Source organism: Lutjanus erythropterus, chromosome 14 (assembly GCF_056507025.1).
Source record: "Lutjanus erythropterus isolate fLutEry1 chromosome 14, fLutEry1.hap2, whole genome shotgun sequence".
Lineage (NCBI taxonomy): Eukaryota > Metazoa > Chordata > Actinopteri > Lutjaniformes > Lutjanidae > Lutjanus > Lutjanus erythropterus.
In genome coordinates this window covers 37515600-37542623 of record NC_139330.1, presented here as the reverse complement: position 1 = coordinate 37542623, position 27024 = coordinate 37515600, and the positions used below count along the sequence as shown (strand labels likewise).

Here is a 27024-nt window from a genome sequence, read left to right as displayed (position 1 = left end):
TTTAACACATTAATTTAATTGTCAAACCATTTCTTTTTCATCTGAGACACAGTCTGTTTCTCCTGGGACACAACACAACATGCACCACTTGGGTTATTGCAGCCGAAGGAATTTTTATTATGAGTGGGCTGGGGCGGTGCACAGCACTTGTGAAAGGCAGGTAACTTAAAGAAATAAAACATTGTTTCATGAATGTTTCACAGCAGTTAAACTTTAAACACAAATAAACACCCCCATACACTGCAGTAACACCTAATTCTGGCAAGTTTTTTTTTTTTAGCTTGAAATTTATTTGCAGACAGATTTGACACCTCCTAGGAACATCTTCACAGTTTAGAATAGTACAAAGTTATAAAATATATACATGAAAGAGGTGACTAAGAGAAAAGAAGAAAAGAAAAAAACTAAAGGAAAGAAATAAATCACATGAGAAACATTTAAGAGCTAATTAAGGGGCTAGAATAAATTATATTCAGATATGAGTACATAAAATTTTCCAGCATGGGCATTTTGCATCTTTCTTATGCATTTGATTAATAAGGAAATTTCATTTCTAAGTATATTCCACAATGGGGGGATTTGTCATGACATCTGTGTATATAAAATTTGGTAATGATGATGATGATGTTAGTTAGAAATTCAGTTTTTTTATTGTTCAGGATTACTCCTATCTGGAAATCATACTTATCATTAAACTCAAAGTATACTACCATTTTCATCCATTAGATGCATGATTGACCATATTTGTTTTTCCATCCAGTTTTCCAAAAACATAGTTTTTCCTTTAGTTAATATTACTTGATTGTTCCACAGTGGGACATTTGTGGGGGCTAAAATTATGTGTATACATAATCTTCCAGTGCAACAGGACTTGCTGGTGGAAGGCAGAGAGTTTAACAGGCAGTTTGGATACTTAAGTCACATTTTAACAGAAACTCCCAATTTATTAAAAATGAGTGAAGGTAATGAAAACCATATTTCTTTAAAAATTTCTTAGGAAGGACTAGAGCCATTTAACTTTTAGTACCCTGTTCATAGTTTCAAAATCACTTGCTTTAATCCCACCATCTTCATAATTTTTGAGTAAGTCACCTTTTTTATGTAGTGGTGCTTATTCTTCCAAATACAGTTAAAGTTTAGTTTGTTTATTTCTTTAATAATCCTAGGAGGTATAGCTAAGGTGTATGCAGGGTAGATCAGCCTAGATATACCATAGTCTCCATCTTTGTTAATAGTGTTCTGCCAAACAATGTAATATCTCTTTGCAGCCAATTGTTTAACATTTTCCTACATTTCTCAACAATGTTTTGAATGTTGTTTTTCTCACTAGTGACTGGGTTTTTGATAACCCAAATTCCTAGGTATCGAGTTTCTGTTTTAACAGGTATATTGTATATTGAGGTGTGAGAAAGTAACTACTATTTGTAAAGCTAAGGGAATTCGCTCCTTGTTTCTTAGAAAAAGTGTAGTATCATCCACTAGCTGACTTATAATTAATTGTTGACCATTTATGTTTAGTCCCTCAATGTTGGAATTTTTTTTATGAGAATAGCCAGTAGTTCAGTAACTGTAATAAATAAAAGAGGCCACATCCTTGTCTTATACCTCTTCCTACAGTGAATCTGAGGCATGCACCTTCTTGGAGAGAAACACAACTGTTAATATCTGTATGTAACATATGTCACACTATGTCTATAAACTTATTACCAAATCCCAAAGTGCTTAAATGTTTGAAAAATAAATGCATGTTCAACAGCGGCGAAAGCCTTACAGAAGTCTAAGAATAACAAATCCATCATCGTTGATTAAGTGACCATAGTCTATAAGATCCAGAACCAAGCAGATATTGGTATGGATTGTTCTTCCTTTGAGGAATCCTGAATGAGTACTACTAATAATTTTGGAAATGCCTTCTTTTAATCTTGCTACCAACAGAGCTGTGAAAATGTTCTTAGTGTATTTAGAAGGGTAATAGGTCCAAGGTTACTTAAATATCGTTTGCCTTTTCTGGGTTTTGGTATTAATTTAATAATGCCTTGTTTCATTGTTGTCATTAGTTCTTTTTGGACAATACTTTCATTAATTGCTTGTAGTAATAACTTGATTTCCTTCTAGAAATGTTTGTTTAAAATAATAGCTGTTAATCCATCTGAACCTGGTGAGCGATCAGATTCCATTTTTTTGATAGTGCAGTCAAATTCTTCACTTCTCAAGTCTACCTCACAGGCATCTCTGAAAGTTTCAGCAATTGCCGGAATCAAATTTTGTATTTTCACAAAAAATATTGTAGCATTTTGTTCAGAGTAAGATGACGAATAAAGGTCACTGTAAAAATCAAAAACTTTTGTTATACGTTTTGATTCTGTGCATTCCTCTCCATTTATTATGAGACCGCACTTCGTTCCTGTCCAAGTTTTTTTTAAGTTACTGAAGTATGATGTGTTCTTTTCTCCATCCTCTATCCATTTGGCTCTGGATCTCACATATGCTCCTTGTGCTTTATTGAGATAGAATTCATCTAACTGGGACTGTAGGTTATTGATTCTTTCTTTATCCTCTGCACTCCAATTTAACTAACTATAACATGAAAGTAATTCTTTAATGAACTTAGTTTCATCTGCTTTTTTTTCCTTGTTTAATTTCTTGCTAAAGGTTACTGAATATTTCCTAATAGTACATTTTAAGTATTCCCATTTTTGTATTGAAGCAACTACTTTATTGTCATTTTTGGTTGGCTGAATGCGAAGTTGCAACAACTTTACCACTTCCTCTACGATACTTTCCTATGCAAACATATTTCCTTATATAGAGAAAAGGGGTGTGTCAGTATGCAGATTATAGGCAGCAGGTACGAGCCTGTTAAAGTGATTCTGATTCACTAACATATGCAAACAAACTTATGCATAACAAACTGGGCCTGTGCACATGTTTCATGAATCAGACGGTGACTTTGTGTGGAAATTTATTTTGTGCACACAGTAAGAACATTTCTACGCATGTTAGTGAATGAGGCCCACTGAGAGTGAAGGGTCTTAATGTGTAGGGATGGTTGACTGTATCTAGCACCTTACCTCATTAAATAACAAATCTTCAGCCTGGTTCTCTGGCAGTGGTCACCTTTGCAGTCACGGTACGTGAGATTAAGTTAAGGACCTCAAAGATTTGACAAACTAATACACTGTAATTTATGGTAAAGATTAATTTGCTGCTGTCTGTGCCCAGTAAACAGCCTCTTCATCATTCATCAACATTTCTGCACTGTATAGACTACAAGCTTATGAGCAGCCTGGGGAAGAATACAATAAAAACTGTTGGAGGTTTCCAGGAGTTTAAGACAAAGGAAGCTGCGCTATTTTGTCTGACTTGACAGCACAACAGACCACTTACTGAGCAGCTCTAAAGACATGATTGCAAGACAGGATCAATACTGCTCATTCTGCATGAACATACAGCACCAGGCAAATGACTGCTACTGAAATGAAATCAAACATCAAGCTGTTATCCTCACATAGATAGATTGATCAGAATTCCACTGGCAAAATAAAAGAATTCTGTGTAAGATCAAGAATTATTTATATAAGGCATGAAATACAATAACCACTGTTGTTTCAGCATTATTGGTAAAGCAGTGTGTAAATGTGTATCAGCTGTAGATTATGCACGCTCTGTCAGATAGGATATATCATCAGTAGTTTTCCTGCCAGTTCTGAGGATGTAATGTACCAGCGATGCATCAGCAGCAGGCTGCGAGGAAGCAGGCTGGCCTGCAGCTCCCCACTGTCGTCTATGAAGAGAGTCACAAGATTTCAGCAAATTCAAACTGTAGGTACTGTGCTGTACTGTGTTAATGTTCATGAATGAAGCCTAATCATGTTGGTTTCTAACTTCTATATTTTTCTTGTTAACAAATCCCATAAAAAGACCGAATCAGCACTGAACGTATCCTATCAACAAGCAGGGTGCGCATATCCCTGCTGAATTATTTTTCATCCCTAGTGGGGATAAAATTTATCCTGCCCCTCTGTACTTTGTACAGTCTGCCACAACTCTTGGATTGTAGACCCTCAAAGAGACTGTTTATAACCTGAAAAACTAAACATATTCATCTGTCTGGGGGTGTGATCTGCTTTCAATACTATGGAGAGCACTGCAACAATGCAAAGCACACCTCAAGTAAGCCTTTGGTGTCGTGCTGCAGGAACAATGCTGCATTATTTTTGCAGTGTGAGGCACCTGTGAGTGCAGCAGACAGACAGCCAAACAGGAAGGGGGAGTGCTCATGTGGAGTCACAGCTGCATAATATTCTCAGGTTCAACTTAATGAAACTCTTCATGAAGTCAGTCTAAGATTTGATTGTGTGCTCATTTATAGCTGACTTGTGAACAGTAGTTAACTTACCTGAAACCAGTCAAATCATAAGCATCTGTCTGGATTCATCCCTGTGTCATAGTGCGCTCTGGTAATTAAAAACAGCACTAAAGCTCTGCATTTAGCCACTTATTTCACCAATTTTACAGCGCAAACACCCATTTACCTTATGAGGCTTACAGTAATCATCAGATAACATACATATTACAAACTATATTTAAGGGTTTTGATTGTGACAGAGGTACTCGATCCAATTAAATATGTGCTGATCCCAGTCTGGGAGCTAACCTCCTCTGGCAGAAACCAGCAAAAAAAAGTTCTGGAGAGGGAGATTTAATTCTGGCAAGATAGATCAGCATTTAACTTTTTGTTCTGTTGTGTGTATTGTCACATCACGTGTCCACATGAGGAAAGCAAAAGACATGCAAGTGAAAATATCATGCTACTTCATGAACATTTTTTTAATTGATTAAAAATATTCCTGCAATTGCAGTGTTTAAGTCACAATTCCTGATATTCATAATGCATAATCTATAGGCCCACTGAATAAAAATGTTTCACCCCCCACTTCACAAATCACACCCTGCCAACAGTATAGTGTGTTGAAAAAACATGAAATGTTATGCTGAGATAATTCACATTTCATCTTTAGATAAAGAAGGGAGAGCCAATAAATGATTATTGATTCATTCATTGTTAAATACAAATTTTCCTGGCTTAATAAAACTCAAAGCTTCAAGTTTATCTAAAGAGAAATAGTAAATTACCTCAACAAAAGATTATCGGTTATCAAAACGTTTGAGAATTTGTTTCAAAGCCATTGCAATTCAAACATGTATCACTCACCAATTACATGAATGCATTCATTTAAGAGAGCATCAAGAGATGCTGCCTTTCCTAATGTGGACGATCCCATGGTGAAGGACAAAGGTCAGCAGTTCCTGCTCACTGGTCTTGACCAATCAGGGTTTTCCTGAGAGCATGAGAGAGACAGTCATCAGTAGAATCTTTATACAATACGAATAAGAAAGGGAACCAAACTGAGTATGAGAACAGTAGTATGTTTGTTTTGTGATCATGTTAAGTCAAATCAGTCCTTGTATTGTCTGCCATTAATCAAAGTGTTTTAAATGTACACTTTCTACAACTTGCTTACTCACAACATATTAGGGGTGTCACAATTTCAATATTAAATTGAAAATTGAAATGAGCTTTCCATTTTATATCAAAAGCAGGATCAGCAATTCCACCAGTACTGTTACCAGAATTTAATTACTGTCAAATGAAAACCACTTTTCTCCTCAATGTCAGCTTTTCAGGAGCTAGGAAAACAGCTAAGGGAGCTCTCCAAAAGTGAAGCCAAAGCATCTCAAGAGCCCCCTGGCAGCTGGCTGCTTTATAGATCTCAAACCCTGCCTAAATTCCAATACATGGGCCAAACTAAAACATCAAGTACTTTTTTCTCTAACATTTTGTTATTTTAGGTGTTTCTTATCACACTGATGGTTGTTCAAGTGTTCTTTTTTCTGATCTGATCTGATTTCTGAACTTGGTTTTAATTTTTAATTTGATGCTATAGAAAGGGGATTTCTTATCATGATTGACAGGTAATCTCTGCTTGCAATTGAGTAGACTGGGTGTACAGTATGGGCAGGAACTTAAAAGCATTTCAGTAACTACTAGCCTATCATCAGGGCTGGGAGTATTTTGAATACAAATATTTTAAAAATGTATTTAAAATACAAAATATGAGTAACTGTATTCCACTACAGTTACAGTCACCGCCTTTAAATATACATTACTTGAAGGGATTACTTACTTATTTTTATTTTTGTTTTATTCGCTCTAAAGTTCATGTGAAGAATCCATAAAAAGACTCAAACATTAAAATAAAATATTAAGTAATATATAGCAGGTGTCAATAACTACATTCAGAGTGACTCATACAAATGGACTCAATAAGTATTCAAGACAAGTATTCAGTAATCTTAGATTTTAAAAGTAACTTTCACAGCACTGCCTATTATATGCTTATTTAGCTATCTTATGGCTGACTAAAGTAACTACCCCTCATAGCCTGAAGCACTTTTATGAGACTGTAGCAAAATGCTGGCACTGTCAATCTGGAAATGTAAATAAGAACTTTATGTATGCGTCAGCAAAAATTTTTAACATTACCAATAATAATCAAAGCTAAAAATCTTAACATTGATGGACTTTGCTTGACCTTGGTAGCTTACCCTACAAGTGGTGGAATGACTTGTATGGCTGGTCTAAGGCACTCTTGTACAGAGAGGAAATGATAGTAAAGAAAGGAAAAAAACACCAACACATTTCAGCTCCATGGCCTTTGTCATGGCATGTGTAGAGTTGTACACCTGAGTGCAACCCTACACACTAGTGACATTAGCTTCTACACTGCCACCACGAGCTAAATCTCATCTTATTAAGGTTAAGGGGCATAAACTGTCATAAAAAGACTACAGTATATCCACAATGCATTAGAGCATGAGATCTGTGCCCAAACCTGACCTTTTTGGTTTGGGTTGGGTTGGGCTCAGCAAGATTCTCCTAAAAAACATGCTTCCAAAATTCTACTCAGAGATGTTCATCATTAAGCTGGACACAGTGGCAGAAATCACATGCTATCAAAACTTAGACAACAATACTGGATGCCATGTGCAAACAGTCTTGCAACAAAAATAATAAGAATGTGTCACCTGTCAACATCTACATGCCAGTGTTTACCAAAAGACAGAATTACACCTGGCCATCCACCATTCACTCATGTCAGTATAGCTGTACTGCAGCAACTCATAATATACCACTCAAGCATCGAGCCACCCAAACCATTGTGGATCATGAAACAGTGAGTGCTAACCAAAAGACAGCGCATTGACCATGTTTATGGCATCTGTGGGTGTCTATTTCAGATGTTCACCTGTTTAAAGTTAGGAATTTGCAATAAATGTTGAGGTCTAGCGGGTATTAACATTATCTATTTTGCATTAATCATCTTCATTCAGTTTTCACTTTTTAATTTTTTTTTTGACATGATTGAGCAGAAGTAAAATTTAAACAAAAAAAAGATCATAATTATGAGATAAAAAGTTGAAATTAACTATGACTTGTTATCTCATGATTGTGGCCTAACCACGGAGGTATTTTTGTCATTTACTGGCAGAAATTAATCCTGAATACTAACCAATAAAAGAAATGGACAAGCACCTTCATGCTCCTATACTGAATCTTTCCCAAAACTTTGCAAGGATTAAATCAAGTCTGGAAAGTCTAAAGACTAAAACTCAGATGTTTCTTGGTGACCTCACGCTTGATTTAATCGTGCGGTTTGTTGACGTGCTGGGCTGCCTGGAATATCTGTATCGTAGGATCAGCAGCCAGCCACTTCATTCAGACAACTGAATGAGGATTAGTAGTGCATGGTGGGAGTTGGGTACACCAGGGGTATGATGGCAAATTCTTTCAGTTCATGTCAGAACATGTCAAAGCAAAAACTGCAAAATTTTACTGTATATCTATCTCACACTGAAGGGTTACTTGCAAATCCGCAGGGAGTCAGAAGAATAGTTGACTTTTTACTTTTCCCTCCAAATAGACAAATTTTACTTTTTACTTTTAAGAAAATTCTTTTGCAGAACAAAATTAAGATCCACAAAAGTGTCCAAAAAACTATATAACTATAGTCCACAAAAAGGGACCAAAATAAAAAAATAAAAATAAAAATTATCAGTCAAAAGAGTTGTATTGATCCAAAATAGCTGAAGGCAGCCACATTCCCTCACTACTGCTGACTGATAAGCCTTTTTATATGCGACAGCAGGAAGCACACTTTCCCAGTACAAGCCAACTCATATACTCACAATTAACCAAACACAGGAAATAACAGTAAAAATGTACATTTTGTGGATAATTAACATCAGTGGTACAATACAACAATAATAATAATAACAAAACAATATAATGGGTCTTACAGGGGATTTGGGCCTTGATAATGACTCACTATGTAATCAGCTGCCATCACCTCGGTGAGGCCAAAATCTAATTCACTCTTTGACAGTTGTGTCAGCATCAGCAATTGGTGTGTCTGTGTGCGTTTGTACAAAGTGGAATGAATGAATGAATGAATGAATGAATGATGGTATTGTGGCTTAAGTGTAAATGGATAAGATCTTAACAAGGGACTATGCTTAGATGTGGTGATTCCTAATGTGTCTGGTGATTGCAGTACCATCAAAAAGTTCTTATTTATAAATAACACTGAGAGCACTCTGAAATAGCCTTTGCCTAAGGACTGATTCAAACTCATTCACTGATGTGAATGCAGTAACCTGATATAACCCCTCTACCAGTCAGAGATGCTGATGTGTATCACTGTGTAAGCTCTGAGAAGCTGCTGCATTAATAAAAATAATAACTGTGGGTCATTCTGCTGGTGGAGTCAGATGCACAGAATCAATGCTGTACTGATGCGTAATTGTCACTGTTATGATCATTGATAATAATAACTGGATAACCAGCAGGTGTATCACAACCTAAATTAATTATGGCTCAAGTACCTATCTACAATTGTAGGAATACTGTATGTTAGAGCAGTCATTCCCAAACACTGGGTGACTCACTGGAATTTTTACTTGCATCACCAAATAAATAAAAAGAGCATGTAAGAAATCTAGTAGTATCTTAATTATATTCTTATAATTCAGTTGTAATGTCTATATCATTTTCCTGATAAGAAATAAAACCAATGAGATGTCCTCTTAACTCTGAATACATTTATTTCTTATTTATAAAGTATTAAAGATGTGTATAAGTTTCCAATAACATACATCAAGATTGGCGCTGCAAATAATTTATTACCAGTGAAACTGTCCATTATATTCACAATTGATCAATCAGTTATTGGTGAAAAATATAAATCTGGCAAATAATCTTTCTAATCGATTAGTTGATTGGTTGCAGCTCAAGTTAAAATAATATACGATGATGTGGAAATGGGGAAAGAAAAATGCTGTTTTATGCACAAGTGCATAAAACAAGGTTTATTAGTAAGGTCTGTTGTGGACTGGGTCATGATAGTTTGCCATTCTTCAAAAGTTTGGGAAACACTGTTAGAGTATATGAACATTTATCTGAGGGCAATTACAGCTCCTCATCTGATTCTAAGGCTTTGGTTAAGTCTTGTAGCTCCAGATATCCTTAAATATAAGACTTGAAGTGTTCTGATAGCAAACTTTCACCTTGTGAGCTGAAAGATCTATTTACACAAACACAAAATGTATCCATTATTAGTGTAGTTTTATGGCCAACATACAACACCTGCCTAATTTACACTTCCAACACGTTAGAATTCATTTGGAGATGTGCTTTCTTGCCAAGTGATGAATGTAAGCTATATTCTTTTGCACTTATATTTTTATGTATGCTTAGTATTATTTTTAAAGTCTGTCATTTTTCTGTTAGTTACAGGTCAAATATGCAGATTTGATGTAAAAGCACAATTCAAAGTTGGCCCCTCCTCCCCAGCTCCACAAATAAATTGAGTACAAGAGACACAGAGAGTGAAGTAAGAGGGGGACCAGCTGTTGTGAAAACAAAGTAATAGACAGGTACATGCATTTTTGTAGCCAATAAAGCTAAGTAGGCCCATAAAAAACTGTGGCATACTGACAAAAACCTTTGCAGCAGGGATAGATTTGGAGAGGTGATCATGACCATTGAGCAGAACAGAGCAGGAGCTCAGAGTCATTTAGACATAAAATTTGGAGAAACAGAAGCCCCACTGATTGAATGCTGCTATTGATACTGCATTAAACATCAATGATTAAAAAGTAACTAATACTCTGAGTAGCTTATAAGGAGAATACTTTAAAAAAAACACCAGTAGTTTGACTTTTACTTAAATATTTTCAGTAATGTAACAGTACAGTTCTTCAGCATACTAACTAACAAGTGGGGCAACTTGTTGACATAAAAGAAATAAACAAAAAGAAATAGAAGAGTTCATCTTTCACAAGCAGATACTTTTGAATGATCTGAACTGTGTTGACTCACACATTGCAGTGAAGGAAGTACTCCAATCCTCTGAGCAACACAGCAATCTAAAAATACCCACCTCAGTACAATTCAACTAGGTGGAAGACCCAAATGCAGATAGAGAGCAGAGCAGATCAGTTCCAAAAAATTTAATGATTCACAAAAACATACAAAAGCTTACACCAATGTAAGGGAGCGAGTCTCAAACAAGGCAGAGAAAAACAAACACAAAAAAACTTACAAAACGACTAGAACTCCAGGAGATGCAATAATCAAAAATCCAGGGAAGAAAACGCCCAAACAAATCCATCCATGAGAAGAAACACAGACAAGAAACCAGTGCAAACCAACAACAAAAGAGGACAAGACACAGGATTAAATACACTAGGGAGGGGAGGATAACAAGGCACAGGTGAGGGCAGTCAATAACAGGTGAAAATAATAGGTGATCAAAAGGAGCGGGAAAACAGACAAAGACAGGAAGTAAAACCAAAACACGAGGGAGAACCAAGACTACCAAAATAAAACAGGAAATAACCAACAAAATTCAATGCCATTACAACCACGAGTTCAAGTCCTGCATTCAGATGTTTTTTTTTTCAAGTATCTAAAAATTATCAGCTAAATGTGCTGACAGCACTCATTATGGAGTTAGAAGAGATTCTTATATGTAGTTAGATTACTATTTCTGATACGGGTCAAGATGGAGTTATGTGAAGCAATACATCATCTTTATAAAACAGCTCAAACAATTAGCTGATCGACACAAAATCAAATCATCATCATTTTGATAATCACTTTATCTTCATTTTAAAGCAGGAGTGCTGAGCTGATACTGCTTCCAGCTTCTCCACTGTAAGGATTTATGATTATAAACCAATTCTCTTTGGGTTTTGGACTGTTGGCTGAACAGACCCTTGAAGACCCTTGTTCCTGAGGTAGAGCTGCAGTGCTATTTATTTAAGTGCCAGACCTGCACAGAACAGAGTGGAATATTCTATTTTCTTACTTGGAGAAAAAAAAAGTGTTTGTTGTTCTGGTGCACTCCAGCAGCTCTACACCTCTGGCCTGAGGAACCTCTTTTTGACATTTCTATTGACTATGTTCAGATACTTAATAAACCAAACTATCAATCAATTAAATTATCACCATTATTTAATATTGTCATTATTAACAGTCAAGGAAAGAAACTGCAGCCCTATATTGATCAACTTTTAACAATTAGTTTTTCACAAAAATACCGTTATATACCACATACCCTGGTGAAATGTCAGGAGGGTATTAAAGTATGAAAAGATGGTTACCGCCAAAGCCTACAGAGGATACAAAAAACAACACAGCCTGTTCACCCTGCTGCCATCAGACAGGACATATAGAAGTGTCCACTATGGTACCACCAGACTGAAGAGCAGCTTCTCGTGTTTCCCACACATAGGGCTCTATCTTACGCCCGGCGCAAAGCCATTGCGCTGCCAGCGCAAGTGGTTTTACCATCTTACACCAGCGCAAGTGCCATTTTTGCCATGTATGTAAGGTAGCAAATGCACTTGCCCTGGGTCTGTGCCGCTGTGGGCGGGAGGTCTAAACATGAAGGCAAAACCAAGGCATGGTCGGCGCGTTTGCTATCTTGTGCTGAGCACATTGGGGTAAAAACTGCTTGCACTTTAGACCAGCCAAAACCTGGTCAAAGTGCAAAGTCTGTGGTCTTTCAGGACAAGATAGCACCCAGCAGGCTTGGCCAAAACACAAACACGTCTTCACAACCACAAAACACCTTCATTTACGGGCACTCTCTTCCTCACACGGGAGTGTGGATTAGTGAAGTGTTATTTGAATATTGAAGTTAAAAGCGTTTGCGTGTGTCTTGCGCTTGGCTGAGGCACACACATCTCCACAATCACAGAACTATAATTAATCTAAAATCTATAATTATAAAGCCTAATAAACCTTCGCGGTTAGACTGGACTGCCCCCCCCCCCAATCGCACCATCTCTCTCCCCACTCCTCAGCCAGCAGAGTTGATAATGATGATGATGATAATAATTAATTATAAAATACAACATGCTTTCAAGGTGCTTCAGGTTAAAATATAAGCAGTTACATATCTGCATGACATTTGTGGTTCATTTATTGTATTGGTTTTTGCAGGTGTTAATGTAAAATAAATTATTTACACATGAAACTGTTTTGGACATGTGCTGCTGTCTCCATATATTGTGTTTTCACTACCAGGAGATCTGTCTCCTCACTAAAGATCTTTTCTCTTTGTTTCCTCCTGGTAAATCCGCCATCATGCTGCGTCCACTTGCGCTGCTGGCGCACCTGCCTCTTGAAGGTGATGAGAGCTGACTTTCTGATTGGTTTATTGCATGTCCGGTCTAAACTTGGCTGTGAATTAATAAGAGCACATGGACACACCTGATAGGTGTATCCTGCTTTACGGTGGTGGCGCAAAGGGCAGGGCAGGGCAAAATATCACTCCTGCCCCGGGCACAGGATGGCAAAGGTGGATTTGGACACACCTTGAATAAATTTAATCCATTGTGCCTCACGCTTGCCACTTGCGCTTTAGATCAGCGTAAGATAGGGCCCATAGACTTTACCATTTTTATTTTTTAGTCCATTGAGAGAACAACACCATCTGTGATTGATTAACTTCGCCTGGTGACACTCACTTGATATCTCCACATGCTCCACCATGCCACCATACCTATTCTTCCCTCAGGTGTTTGCTCTGCTGCTGCTGTCTGTGTGACAGTCAAATGCTGCTCTCCTGTTTAATGCATATGCCATCTTAAGTTGCTGTTCTGTAAAAAATTGCAGAAAGCACACCTGGTTGGCCTCAATGTCATTTGTTACCACAATGGTATAGATTAATTTAATTGGGGACTTCATTAATAAGAAACCCACCTCCATGCAGTCAAAACGAGTTGTGTTTTTTGGCAACTTTATACAACAAACTGCTGATAGAGAAAGTCAATAGATCAGACACATACACAGAGACAGACAGAGGGAGGCAGGTGGGGCAAGCCCCTGCAACAAGAGACCAGAGGTATGTGTGTGAGAAGGGACAGGTGAGGTGAGCGCATTAAAGAAGTTTGTGAATGAACACTGAAATAAGATTAAGTAAAATGAAAATGGTGAAATAGAAATAGGGAAATTATATTTAATTAATTAATTACTTAATGTATATGATGTGTATAACAAATACATTTAATTAATTAATGACATATTATTTATAATATATAAAAAAGTGAACTGTGAGCCTGCTTAACTCATCCTTAGCACTCCATCTCATAAATTGGTTTGCTCTGCATTTTTATTTATGTCATCAACCAACTCCAACCAATCAGTTCCATCATAATCTCATTTTACAACCTTGTAGTTCATGTAAATCAAATCATCTTGTATACTTGCATCTTTAAAACCAAAATGCTCACATTAAATATAAATACCTCACCACTGAATAGTAGTTGAGCTAGTTGAACATCTGTTTCAAAATCTAATAAATAAATAAATAAATAGTATAAATATATCTAAATAAATAATTTATATATAGATTATGTTCTAATTGAAAAATCTATTTCTCATAATAAACTTCTATATATAAATATATAAATCCTCCACCTGTAACAGCTCCTTGGCTGAGAAAAGATGGTAACTTTCTGTCTGTGAATATTCTCAGTCATCCAGACCATGTATCAAGGTTTGTAGTAGGCAACTGGACTTGATAGAGTTCTTGAAGACGTTTCGCCTCTCATCTAAGAAGCTTCTTCAGTGTGGATGAGAGGCAAAGCGTCTTCAAGAACAAGAAATGAATTCAAGAAGCTTCTTCAGTTCTCAGAACTTCAGTTCTCAGAACTTAAGATGCTTCTTAGATGAGAGGCGAAACGTTTTCAAGAGCTCTATCTGCCTATGACAACCTTTGCTACGAATTGTAACTTTCTGTTCTATACATCTCTATATCAATTTATGTATATAAAAGGCCCCTACACATGATCAGTGGTAAAAACACGTTGCGCTGACTGTCCCGAGTGGCGCACCGCTCGGATCTGCTGCTCACCGTTGTGCCCAAAGTTCAAATTATTTGAACTTTGACCTCGTTTGCCGCTGACTTTTCAAAGCGCAACCAATGAGATAACAGCTGAATTTGACGTAGCCAGAAGCGACACATACAAACAGAGGAGGGAGAGGAGATGGAAGAAAAACTCATTCTCTGTGTTTCCAAGTTCCCTGAACTGTATAAATCTCAAGGAACATCCTGGTATGTAAGGTACTAACAGGTCAGAGATATATGGGGGTGCGAGGCCATTTAGCGCTTTAAAAGTCATCAGTAAAATCTTAAAATCTATTCTAAAACATACAGGGAGCCAATGTAGAGACGCTAAAACAGGAGTGATATGATCATGTTTCCTAGTTCTGGTTAAAAGCCTGGCAGCTGAGTTTTGAACATTCTGAAGTCTGTTAATAGATTTTTGGTTCAGGCAGGTAAAAAGGCTGTTGCAGAAATCCAGGCGTGATAAGATAAAAGCATGTAAAATGGTTTCTGTGTCTTTAAAAGATAGTGTAGAAAGAATTTATGAAATATTTCTTAGATGATAAAAACATGACTGCACAAGCTTTGTCGTATGATATTCAAAATTTAGGTTTCCATCAAACCACACTCCCAGATTTCTAGCAACAGGCTTAATATGATTTGTTAGGGGACCAGCAAATGGTGGGATTTGTGTGATCATTTGCTGGGGCCCAATCAACACGATTTCAGTTTTGTCAGCGTTTAGTTGGAGAAAATTTTGTGACATTCAATCCTTTACTTCAGACAGGCAGCCATTTAGTCAATCAAGCATATTAGGGTCAGATGATCTCAGAGGTAGGTACATTTGTGAATCATCTGCATAAAAATGATAAGACACACCATGTTTTTGTAGAATATGCCCAAGAGGAAGCATGTATAAAGAAAATAAGACTGGCCCCAAAACTGACCCTTGGGGCACACCATATTTAACACATGCGAAGGATGACACATAGTTGTTAACAGAGACGCAGAATTTCCTGTTTGATAGAAAAGATGAAAACCATTGTAGTGCTATACCAGAAATCCCTGCCCAGCCCTCAGTCTGCCGAGGAGGATGTTGTGGTCGACTGTGTCAAAGGCCGAGCTAAGGTCCAGGAAAACAAGAACTGCACGTTTGCCATCGTCAGCAGCCATTAAAAGGTCATTTGTGACCTTAAGCAGGGCCGTTTCGGTGCTGTGGAACTTCCGGAAGCCAGATTGAAATTTTTCAAGTGTTATTATTTTCGAGTGCTGATAGAAATTGCTTGTACACTATTTTCTCTAAAAGTTTTGAAATAAATGGCAACTTGGATATCGGTCTGTAATTTTCACGGACGGAGGGGTCCAGACCACTTTTTTTTAAAAGCGGGTTCACACATGCAGTTTTAAAATGATCAGGGACACAACCCGTAGATAGGGAACTGTTAAAAACAGAAAGCAAATGGGGCCCAATAAAATCTTTAGCAACTGGTCAACCGTTTTAAATAAATCTCTAGGATTGTGTTGATGTTTGGAAATAAGATCAGAAAAGTAATATGTTCTTGCATTCTTGACCATTTTGTTAAAATGTAACATAACCCCTTCATAGTAATGAGATGTACATGGAGCTTGGATTTTTGCAGCTGTGAATGCCATCATTTATCCAGGGTTGTTTTCTTGCTGAGGACGTAGACCTAACTTTAAGAGGTACAATGGTATTGAGAGTAGACAAGCAGATTGAATTGAAGCAGTTGGCCAGATCATTGGTATTGGGATGTTCAGACAGTTGTGAACTTTGATCACCAAACAGTGTGCGGAACTCTAAGATACTGCGCTCATTAAGAAATCGAGTGGACAAGGTGCTGGGTGTAGCTGTACTGATCACAGGTAATTCACAGTTAAAAACTATACATTTGTGATCTGATACAGTCATCTCCAAGAGTTCGACAGGGGATATTTCTACACCCAGTGTAAACACAAGGTCCAGTGTGTGACCACGGTTATGAGTTTGCCCAGACACATACTGATTGAAGTTAAAAGAAGAGGTGATGTTTAAAAAATCAGTAGCATAAATGTTAGTGGAGTCATCAACATGAATGTTAAAATCACCACCAATCATGCAATTGCAACCAAGATTCTGTTAAAAACATAAAATCTAGGTTAGCAGATGAGAAAAAAATCATTTAAAATAAAAGTCTTATTGGATATGGATCTTGCATTAAAAAGAGCAATTTTAAGCTTGTTCTGTCTGGGAGCCAAAGTTGGAGCAACAGTCGGAATCTTTAGTAGGTTGTTAATATTTCTGTGCAAGTTGTTTGTGGTTCTGTTGTGAGATCTATGTGTGTTATGTGTTATCTATGTGTAACGGGAATATGAGAACTGTGTAAAACAATGTTTAAAGGAGATGAATTTATAGGCCAGTGGGTGGAGCTAGTGAGCACGGTGGACACTGTCACTGATGGTGAAGAAGATGAGTTGGATGCAATGACCAGTGTTGTGTCCAGGTGTGCTGCAGGAGTAGTTAGTCATGTGCGCTTGGCGGTGAAAATAGAATGAAAAATATTTGCAGCTAGGGCACGACTGCCCTGTGAGCTGGGATGAAGACCGTCTCTGCTAAAAATTGATGCACGATCCCAGAAAAGATTAAAGTTATCAATGAAAAGTATATACGCCTTATACGACATAAACACCTTGTAAAATTCTACGGGAAATCCATCGGGACCAGGAGTCTTTCTATGTTGCATGAGTCTTATTGCCTGTGTTATCTCCTCAGTCATTATGGGGGTATCAAGCATATCTTTGTCTTCCACAGTAATTTGTGGTAATGTTAGGCCATCTAAGAAGTCCTGAATATCAGTAACAAATGTGGACGGCTGTGATCTGTAAAGTTCAGTATAATATGCTTTAAAACAATCATTTATGATTAGTGGATGTGAAGAAGTCAAGTCTGATGAGACGCAAACTTCAGGAATTGCACTTTGCACTGTTTCTTGTTTAAGTTGATGACATTGTAACTTTCCTGCCCTCTCACCATGTTCATAGTATGTTTGTCTTGTTTTGAGCATCATCCGTTCAGTCTGTCTCATAGAAAGGTCAAATTCTGTTTGTAACAACCACCGTTCCTTCAAAACTTCAGGTGTGGAATTATTGGCTAGTTGATTGTCTATATTCAATATTTATTGGTTCAATTCCTTAAGGCGTTTATTTCGTTCCCTTGTCCTATGACTCGTATATGAGATGATCTGACCCCTGAGTTATGCCTTAAGTGACTCCCATATGTTAGCATATGACATTTCTGGGGTAGTGATCATCAAAAGAAAGAAGTCTATTTGGTCAGAGATACATTTTTTAAATGATGTCTGTGTTAGTAATAGCGGGTCAAGTTGCCATGAGCATTAGGGTATAGAGCTGTTTGGAAATGATATGTCCAGCTGTACAGGGCAGTGATCAGAAATTGTCATACTATGACATCTACTATCAGTTACAAAGCACATTGTTCTATAATCAGTTAGGAAAAAGTCAATTCTAGTATATGAAAGGTGGACTGGTGAAAAAAAAGAAAACTAGCAGAGGGGTTGGTGTGTCTCCAAGGATCATATAATCTATATGACAAAATTAGTGCACTTGACTTGGAAAAATTCCTGTTTTGTTTAAGATCAGATATGTCTGATCTGTAATGTGTAGTTAAAGTCTCTCCCAAATATCAACAAATGCGAATTTAGGTCTGGGAGTTTTCCTGTGAGGTTGGAGAAAAACTGAGGATTGTCCCAGTTGGGGCCATAGAGATTGACAAGTGCTACCAAGTTACCATACAGCTTTCCTGTTACTATAATGAATCGACCTTCATCATCTGGTATAGTATTGATTGGTGTGAAGAGAACACCTTTCCTAATCAGTATTGCAGGCCCCCTAGATCTGTCTCCATATCCTGAGTGAAATATCTGCCCAATCAGATTTCAGGTGTGTAAAAACCCTATTGCGTGTAATAGGATGCTGGATCCCTTTAATATTCCAACTAATGGATCTTAATGAGCCTTGGCCTTGAACATTTGTTGTTGTTGATCTTGAAGTGCAGAAGTATGATTGTATGACCAGCTGGACTAGCTCAAGTAAAATACATGTCCCCAACATGTTAATAGAGGTTAAAAAGAATGTACAAACATGTGAGTGTTTCTCATCGGACAGAAGCATACAACCAAAAATAACAAAAGAAAAAAACAGCGTTGAAACCCTATACTGACCTGTTCTAACACCCAGGTCGCTCTAGCCTCTCTTAGCTGTAGGCTAAGTCCCCATATAGGTATGATGGGTTAACATTAAACAATACTAAGAACCCCAGAACATAAAGACAGCAGTTATAGCACTCAAGTAGTATTATAAATAAATAGTGATAGTCGGTAATTAAAATTGGTAAACAGAAAAGAGAAGTAAAATAAATAAGTAGATAGGCCGCATAAGGTCATTCTGGTAGAAGCAATAATATGAAGTGACTGGTGATGGTAGCCCATTTGACAAAAATAGGTAAATATAAAAAAAGAAATATGTAGTAAGATAACATTGCACAATGCATGTATATCCTAAAGTGTACACACTCTTTCTCCTCCATGCTCTCCACACATGCACATATCCACCCACTCACATACAAACATACTCTTGCTGCATGTTGGGGAGGAGGCCCACATAGTGGGGCTCTAATGTTTGATCCACATAAACACACGTGCTCCACACACATGCACGTGCACACACACGGAGAGAGAGAGAGAAAAAAAGAAAAGACAAAAGCTAGATAATGGCAAACAATAATATAATTGGCAGCGTAGCTTTGAGAGTATGAGATATGATAACAAAGCTGCTAGTGGACTACAGACTCTTGGCAGAGTTTAGCGTATCAGCTGACTGAGAACGATACCTGCAACATTCTAATAAATGTCCATGACTTCACAGTATCCTCCTGATCATGACTGCCACTCACTGCGAGAAGCCCTCTGTATGGGGATGTTCTTTGAGATGTAAGCCTGTGCTTCTTCTGGTGTGGAGAAAATCCACTCCTGGTTGATATGGGTGATCTTGAGGCGAGCCAGATAGAGGATGCCATATCTAACTTCTTCCAGGAGTTGTTGTCTCACCGCATTGTATCCTGCTTGAGCTCTTGCCACCCGTGTAGTGTAATCTGGGTAAACAGAGATGGTCATCCCGTCCACCTTGACCTGCTGCTTCACCCTGGCCAGGTGAAGGATGTTGGCACAGTCCTGGAAGTAGTGGAGGCGAGCCATGATGACGCGCGATCGGTCTCCTTGTCTTGGTGCTGGCTGCAGTGAGCAGTGGGATCTATCCAGTACTGTGTTCTTCTCTAGGTCAAATGCCTTCTGAAGAAGCACTGAAACCGCAGAGGCAGAGCTGTCCTGGCATTCTGGCGCTCCCACAATCCCGATATTGTGTTAATTAGTTTTTTGTTTGCAAGTTACAGCAAATCAAACAGCAAGATACTATTACATGCAACAAAGCAAACTTTTCCTCCCTGAAATATAAGAAAAACGTGTTTAAACAATAAGAATAAGATGGGGGAAAAAAGCAAAAAAATAAATAAATAAAATAAAAAATAAAAGATAAAGTAATGCTGATAACAATAAGACCCTGGGTATGGTATACAGTATGTACATGCCTGCATGGACACAGATATGCATATATATGCACACTCTCACTTTAATTATATAGACAAATACTCAAAACAGTTATGACACTGATGAATTTCAAGGGCATTTCTCAGGACATTATATCACACCACATGGACATTCTACTCCCTCATGTATGGGTATGGGTATACTGTATACCCAGAAGAAAAAGCTTGGGGTCCAGTGGTAACTTCTTAGCTAATATTTGATCAATCATATTCATAATATCTTGCCAGAAGGATTTCACTTTCACACATTCCCATATGCAGTGGTACATCGTTCCTCTTGCTTCATTGCACTTAATACATGTATCAGGGATGTTATTATTAAACTTGTGCAATTTGACTGGGGTTATACGCATCAGCCATTTATACTGAATAAGTTTCAGATTGCTGTTAATTGTTTGTTTCTGAGCTTTAATACATGCCCCTTTCCAGTCTTGTAGTGATATTTCATCACCTATATCTTCCATCCACAGTCTCAACTTATGTTTTGAAGATTCATCAGACCTGGATATAAGCAAATCATACAGGGATGAAATTAAACCTTTATCATAACATTCATTCATTCATTCATTCATTATCTTCCGCTTATCCGGGGCCGGGTCGCGGGGGCAGCAGTCTGAGCAGGGACACCCAGACTTCCCTCTCCCTGGACACTTCTTCCAGGTGTTCCGGAGGGACCCCAAGGCGTTCCCAGGCCAGCCGAGCGACGTAGTCACTCCAGCGTGTCCTGGGTCTTCCCCGGGGCCTCCTCCCAGTGGGGCATGCCCGGAACACCTCCCTAGGCAGGCGCCCAGGAGGCATCCGATATAGATGTCCAAGCCACCTCAGCTGACTCCTCTCGACGTGGAGGAGCAGCGGCTCTACTCCGAGCTCCTCCCGGGTGACAGAGCTCCTCACCCTATCTCTAAGGGAGCGCCCCGCCACCCTGCGGAGGAAACTCATTTCAGCCGCTTGTATCCGAGATCTTGTTCTTTCGGTCATGACCCAGAGTTCATGACCATAGGTGAGGGTAGGAACGTAGATTGACCGGAAAATCGAGAGCTTCGCCTTTCGGCTCAGCTCCTTCTTCCCCACGACAGACCGGCGCAACGACCGCATTACTGCTGCCGCCGCACCAATCCGTCTGTCGATCTCGCGTTCCATCCTCCCCTCACTCGTAAACAAAACCCCAAGATACTTAAACTCCTCCACTTGGGGCAGGGACTCTTCTCCGACCCGGAGGGAACAAGCCATCTTTTTCCGGTCGAGAACCATGGCCTCAGACTTGGAGGTGCTGATTCTCATCCCAGCTGCTTCACACTCGGCTGCAAACCGCCCCAGTACAAGCTGAAGGTCCTGGTTCGAAGGAGCCAACAGGACAACATCATCTGCAAAAAGCAGAGATGAGATCCTGTGGTCCCCGAATCGGACTCCCTCTGGCCCCTGGCTGCGCCTAGAAATTCTGTCCATAAAAATAATGAACAGAACCGGTGACAAAGGACAGCCCTGCCTGAGTCCAACATGCACCGGGAACAGGTCTGACTTACTGCCGGCAATGCGAACCAAGCTCCTGCTCCGATCATACAGAGACCGTACGGCCCTTAGCAGAGGGCCCCGAACTCCATACTCCTGAAGCACCTCCCACAGAATGCCACGAGGGACACAGTCAAATGCCTTCTCCAAGTCCACAAAGCACATGTGGACTGGTTGGGCAAACTCCCATGAGCCCTCAAGCACCCTGCGGAGGGTGTAGAGCTGGTCCAGTGTTCCACGACCAGGACGAAAACCGCATTGTTCCTCTTGGATCCGAGGTTCGACTATCGGCCGAATTCTCCTCTCCAGTACCCTGGAATAGACTTTACCAGGGAGGCTGAGGAGTGTGATCCCCCTGTAGTTGGAGCACACCCTCCGGTCCCCCTTTTTAAATAGAGGGACCACCACCCCGGTCTGCCAGTCCAGAGGCACTGTCCCCAACTGCCACGCGATGTTGCAGAGGCGTGTCAGCCAAGACAGCCCTACAACATCCAAAGACTTGAGGTACTCAGGGCGGATCTCATCCACTCCCGGTGCCTTGCCACTGGGGAGCTTCCGAACTACCTCAGTGACTTCAGCTTGGGTGATGAATGAGTCAGCCTCTGGGTCCCCAGCCTCTGCTTCCTCTACGGAAGATGTGTCAGTGGGATTGAGGAGGTCCTCGAAGTATTCCTTCCACCGTCCAACAATATCCCCAGTCGAAGTCAACAGCTCCCCACCACCACTGTAAACAGTGTTGGCAGGGTACTGCTTCCCCCTCCTGAGGCGCCGGATGGTTTGCCAGAATCTCCTCGAGGCCGACCGGTAGTCCTCCTCCATGGCCTCCCCGAACCTTTCCCATGTCCGAGTTTTTGCTTCCACAACCACCCGGGCCGCAGCACGCTTGGCCTGCCGGTACCCGTCGGCTGCCTCAGGAGTCCCACGAGCCAGCCAAGCTCGATAAGACTCCTTCTTCAGCCTGACGGCATCCCTTACCTCCGGTGTCCACCACCGGGTTCGGGGATTGCCGCCGCGACAGGCACCGGAGACCTTACGGCCACAGCTCCGAATGGCTGCATCCACAATGGAGGCAGAGAACATGGTCCATTCGGACTCGATGTCTCCAGCCTCCCTCGGGATCTGGTCAAAGCTCTCCCGGAGGTGAGAGTTCAAGACCCCTCTGACAGATGGTTCCACCAGACGTTCCCAACAGACCCTCACAGTACGTTTGGGCCTGCCAAGTCTGTCCAGCTTCCTCCCCTGCCAGCGGATCCAACTCACCACCAGGTGGTGATCAGTTGACAGCTCAGCCCCTCTCTTCACCCGAGTGTCCAAGACACACGGCCGGAGGTCAGTTGACACGACCACAAAGTCGATCATTGACCTCCGACCTAGGGCGTCCCCATGCCACGTGTACTGATGGGCACCTTTATGCTTGAACATGGTGTTCGTTATGGACAGACTGTGACTAGCACAGAAGTCCAATAACAGAACACCACTCGCGTTCAGATCGGGGGGGCCGTTCCTCCCAATCACGCCCCTCCAGGTAACACTATCGCCACCCACGTTATCATAACAATGACCTTTAATTGCTTTCTCTAATGAGGAAGTAATAGGTATGTCCAATGAATAGTTTTGAGATGATGATATAAAATTCCTGATTTGAAGGTATTTAAAGAAATGCGTTTTTGGGATGTTATATTTGGTAGATATTTCTGAAAATGACATAAATACGTCATCTTTTCTGTACATATCTTGCACATTCCTTAATCCCTTTTCAGCCCATGTTCGAAATCCTGGGTTGCTACTCCCTGGTTTGAAATTAGCATTACCCAAATAGGACTAAAACGTGACCAAGACGGATTAATGTTCAAATATTTACAAATATCAAACCAAAAGTCAATCATATTTAATACAATAGGGTTGTCTTTATTTTTCCTAAGACTTTTACGATCCGCTGAATACAAAAACAAGTGAAGTCGTAAGATAGGTCTCACCGAGCAGGATTCCAAGTCTATCCAGGCAGGGGTGTTTTCAGAAGAAAAGTAAAACATGATGGACCGCAGTTGAGTTGCCCAGTAGTACCACTGGATGTTTGGGCACTGAAGGCCTCCTCAATCATATGGTAGATATATTGAAGATAAACGTAATCTTGACGTTTATTTTGCCAAATATAGTTGGTAAACAATTTTCTAGTTCTAGTAAACAAGGGGGGGGGGGGGTATTTTGGAAAAGATAAAGGAATTTAGGAAGAATGTTCATTTTTAGGATATTATCCTGCCAATCATTGAAATTGGTAATGATGTCCAGCATTCTAGAGATGAGGTTTTAGTTTCCTGCTGTGAGTCATAGTTTATTTGAGAAATTTTGTTCACCTTAGGGAAAATTTTTATACCCAAATATGTTAAATTATCTGTAGAGTTAAAAGGAGAGACATGAACGTTGCCATTTATCCTGATTCATTAAGTAGCATTATAGAAGATTTTGAATAATTTATTTTGTACCCAGATATTTTTCCAAAGGTTTCAATAAGATCTATAAGTACTGGAATGGAACTATTCAATTTTTTTATAAACAAAATTATGTCGTCGGCAAAAAGCGCTATCTTATGTTCCACCTGGCCCTCCAAAATTCCATAGATATCTGTTCGCGTCCTAATCGCTATGGCAAGTGGCTCTATTGCAAGAATAAACAGTAATGGGGATAGAGGGCTTCCTTGCGGGCAACTTCTAGAGATATTAAAGGGTTTAGAGACCACGTTATTGGTTAAAACTTCTGCAGTAAGTCCTGTACAAAGCAATCTGACCCATTTACAAAATCTATCTCCAAAGCCAAAGCGGGCAAGCACTTCAAACAGATAAGGCCATTCGACACGGTCGAATCCGCATCAAGTGAAAGTAAGGCTGTGTCTTTCGCCGCTCTTTGACTGTGTAAAATATTTAGTACTCGCCTGACATTGTGAAACCCTTGTCTACCTTGGATAAATCCATTTTGATCCCCTCCCACCAGCTGAGGAAGCTGGCCTTCTAATCTTCTTGCAAGAACTTTGCATAATATTTTTGTATCTGAATTTAGGAGGCTAATTGGCCACATGTTTTCACATTTTGTATTTGGTTTTCCCGGCTTTGGAAGCAATGTAATTAGGGCAGCCCTCATGGATACGGGAAGGAGACCATTCCTGAAGGATTCCTGAAACATCTCCAATAAGGGTGTCAGTAATTTGGCCTGAAATGTTTTATAGCCAGCCTGCATAGAGCATACCGCACCTACTATCTCCTGTTTTGTTATTCCTTCATCTAATGTCTTACTCTCCTCTTCAGAGAGTTTGGGGATATTGAGGTCATTCAAAAATTTTGTCTGCCCATCCAGGCTGGAAGAGCGTTCAGAGCTATACAGTCACTCATAGAAGACCCTGAAAGTCTCTAATTCTTAATTTCTAATTAATTCTAATTTCTTCAGGATTCACCACAGTTTTCCCATTTGGAGCTTCTATATAGTTAATTGACCTTTCTGTTTGTTGTTGTTTAATGCGCCATGCTAATATTTTCCCAGATTTTTCCTCTTGTTCATAGTATGATTGTTTGAGTTTCAATAGGTTGGCAGCTGCTTTGTTAGCTCATAATTCATTATACTGGAATCTGAGAGCTAGAAGTTCTGTAAGCTTATTTGGTGAGCTAGATTTATTTTGATAGAGATCAGTTTCAAGTTTTTTTATTTTTCCTTCTAATGTCCTCATTTCAAGTTGTGCTCTCTTTTTTTTTAACTAATGAAACAAATGATTTGACCCCTAATGAAGGCCTTAAATGCATCCCACCTTATACTAGCCAATGTTTCAGAAGTATTACATTCAAAATACAGGTCAATTTGTTTATCTATGAAATCTACAAATGCAGGGTCCATAAGCCACTCTGGTTGGAAGCGCCATTTTGGGGGGTCTCTTATAAGCTTAACATCCTCATATATCAAGGATATTGCTGCATGGTCAGATAGAACTATGCTGCTATATTGGCACTCTTTAATTTTGGAAACAAGTAATGCTGAAACTAGGAAAAAATCTATTCGTGAATGGGTTTTATAAGTGCTAGAATAGCAGGAGTATTCTATTGCATCTGGTTTTCCATATCTCCATTTATCCAATAAATTGAACTCTTTCATAAAATGGTGTATTGTCCTCCTCGACCTGGTATGAGTGTTATCAAAACCTGATGATCTGTCTCTTGATGGCTCTAGTGTACAGCTGAAGTCACCACCTACTATATAGTGTCCAGAGAGATTTGAAATTGTCAGGAATAAATTGTTATAGAATTTGGGGTCATCTTCTTTTGGACCGTAAACATTTATCAGATTTATATTTTCAGATAATAAAGTCCCTTGGACCATGATATATCTGCCTGCTGGATCCCCTATAACATTATGAAATCCATAATGTTATAGGGGGAAGGGGACAGACTTGTGGATCAATATCATGACTTCTCTAGCATAGTAGTATAAGGAGCAGAAAACACCTGACCCTGCCACCTTCTTCTTATCTTAGAGATATCCCCACTTAGCAGATGAGTTTCTTGTAAGAAAACTATTTTTGATTGTAAAAATGTTATCCTGCTCATCACTTGCTTTATCTTTACAATTTTATTCAAACCTCTACAGTTCCATGAAGTGAACTTTACCTTAAAACTATCTGTCATGAGTTATTTGGTTTGTATTGATAGTGCAACGGAGAAAACCCCCAAAGTAAGCACAGTAACAAAATAATAATAATAATAACAATAATAATAACAATAATAATAATAATAATAATAATAATAATAATAATAGTAATAATAATAATAATAATAAAATAAAGAGAAAAGAAAAAAGAAGTTTGGAAAAGATGAGATCTGTCATCATGTGTGACCAGGAGCTGCGCTGGGAAGATGATCCTGTGTTTATTGATCCCCTTGTCACGTAGCTTCTTTCGCACCTAATCATAGCTGCGCTGTCGTAAAGGATTTTCCCTTTAATTTGTGCTGCCTTCAGCACTCGTTCCTTGTCTCTGAAATTCAAGAATTTCATAATGAGAGTCCTTGGACGTCCCGTGCTTGAGTTAGAAGGAAGAGTGCCGATTCTGTGCACCCGTTCGATAACCGGAGCCTCCCGCTCCTGGCAACCACCTCTCCAGAAATGCTGCGGCATCTTGGCTCTCTGCTTTCTCTGGTAGGCCCACCAATCTCACATTGTTGCGTCTATCTCTACATTCCAAGTCATCAACTTTATCAGTGAGTTTTCATGGTGTTTTCCAGTGTGCTGACTTTGGTTAATAGCTCATTAACGTTATCCTCCACATCTGAAATCCGTTGCTCAGCATGTGCAATGCGCCCCATGCATTCCTGCACCTGCTTTTTCACATCGGTAATTGTTAGT

The 27024-nt window shown here is 39.4% G+C and overlaps 1 protein-coding gene and 1 long non-coding RNA gene across 8 annotated transcripts in view; both read right to left on the bottom strand.

Annotated features, from left to right (window-relative positions):
- LOC146315945 (uncharacterized) overlaps nucleotides 1-27024 on the bottom strand; it is a 151152-nt gene that overhangs the window by 106766 nt on the left and 17362 nt on the right. The gene's annotated exons all lie outside the window — the stretch shown is intronic.
- The window catches only part of rasgrp3 (RAS guanyl releasing protein 3 (calcium and DAG-regulated)), a 59922-nt gene that overhangs the window by 21270 nt on the left and 11628 nt on the right, over nucleotides 1-27024 (bottom strand). For 4 of the 7 annotated variants that reach the window (XM_084735778.1, XM_084735779.1, XM_084735777.1 and 1 more), the window contains 3 exons: nucleotides 5216-5342; nucleotides 3682-3784; nucleotides 3072-3134 (listed from right to left, as the gene is read on the bottom strand). In XM_084735778.1, coding sequence (XP_084591904.1) covers nucleotides 3072-3134; nucleotides 3682-3784; nucleotides 5216-5285 — 236 coding nt within the window. In that variant the 5' untranslated portion in view covers nucleotides 5286-5342. The remainder of the gene's footprint in view (nucleotides 1-3071; nucleotides 3135-3681; nucleotides 3785-5215; nucleotides 5343-27024) is intronic. The other 3 variants (XM_084735783.1, XM_084735784.1, XM_084735781.1) reach the window with 1 other exon arrangement.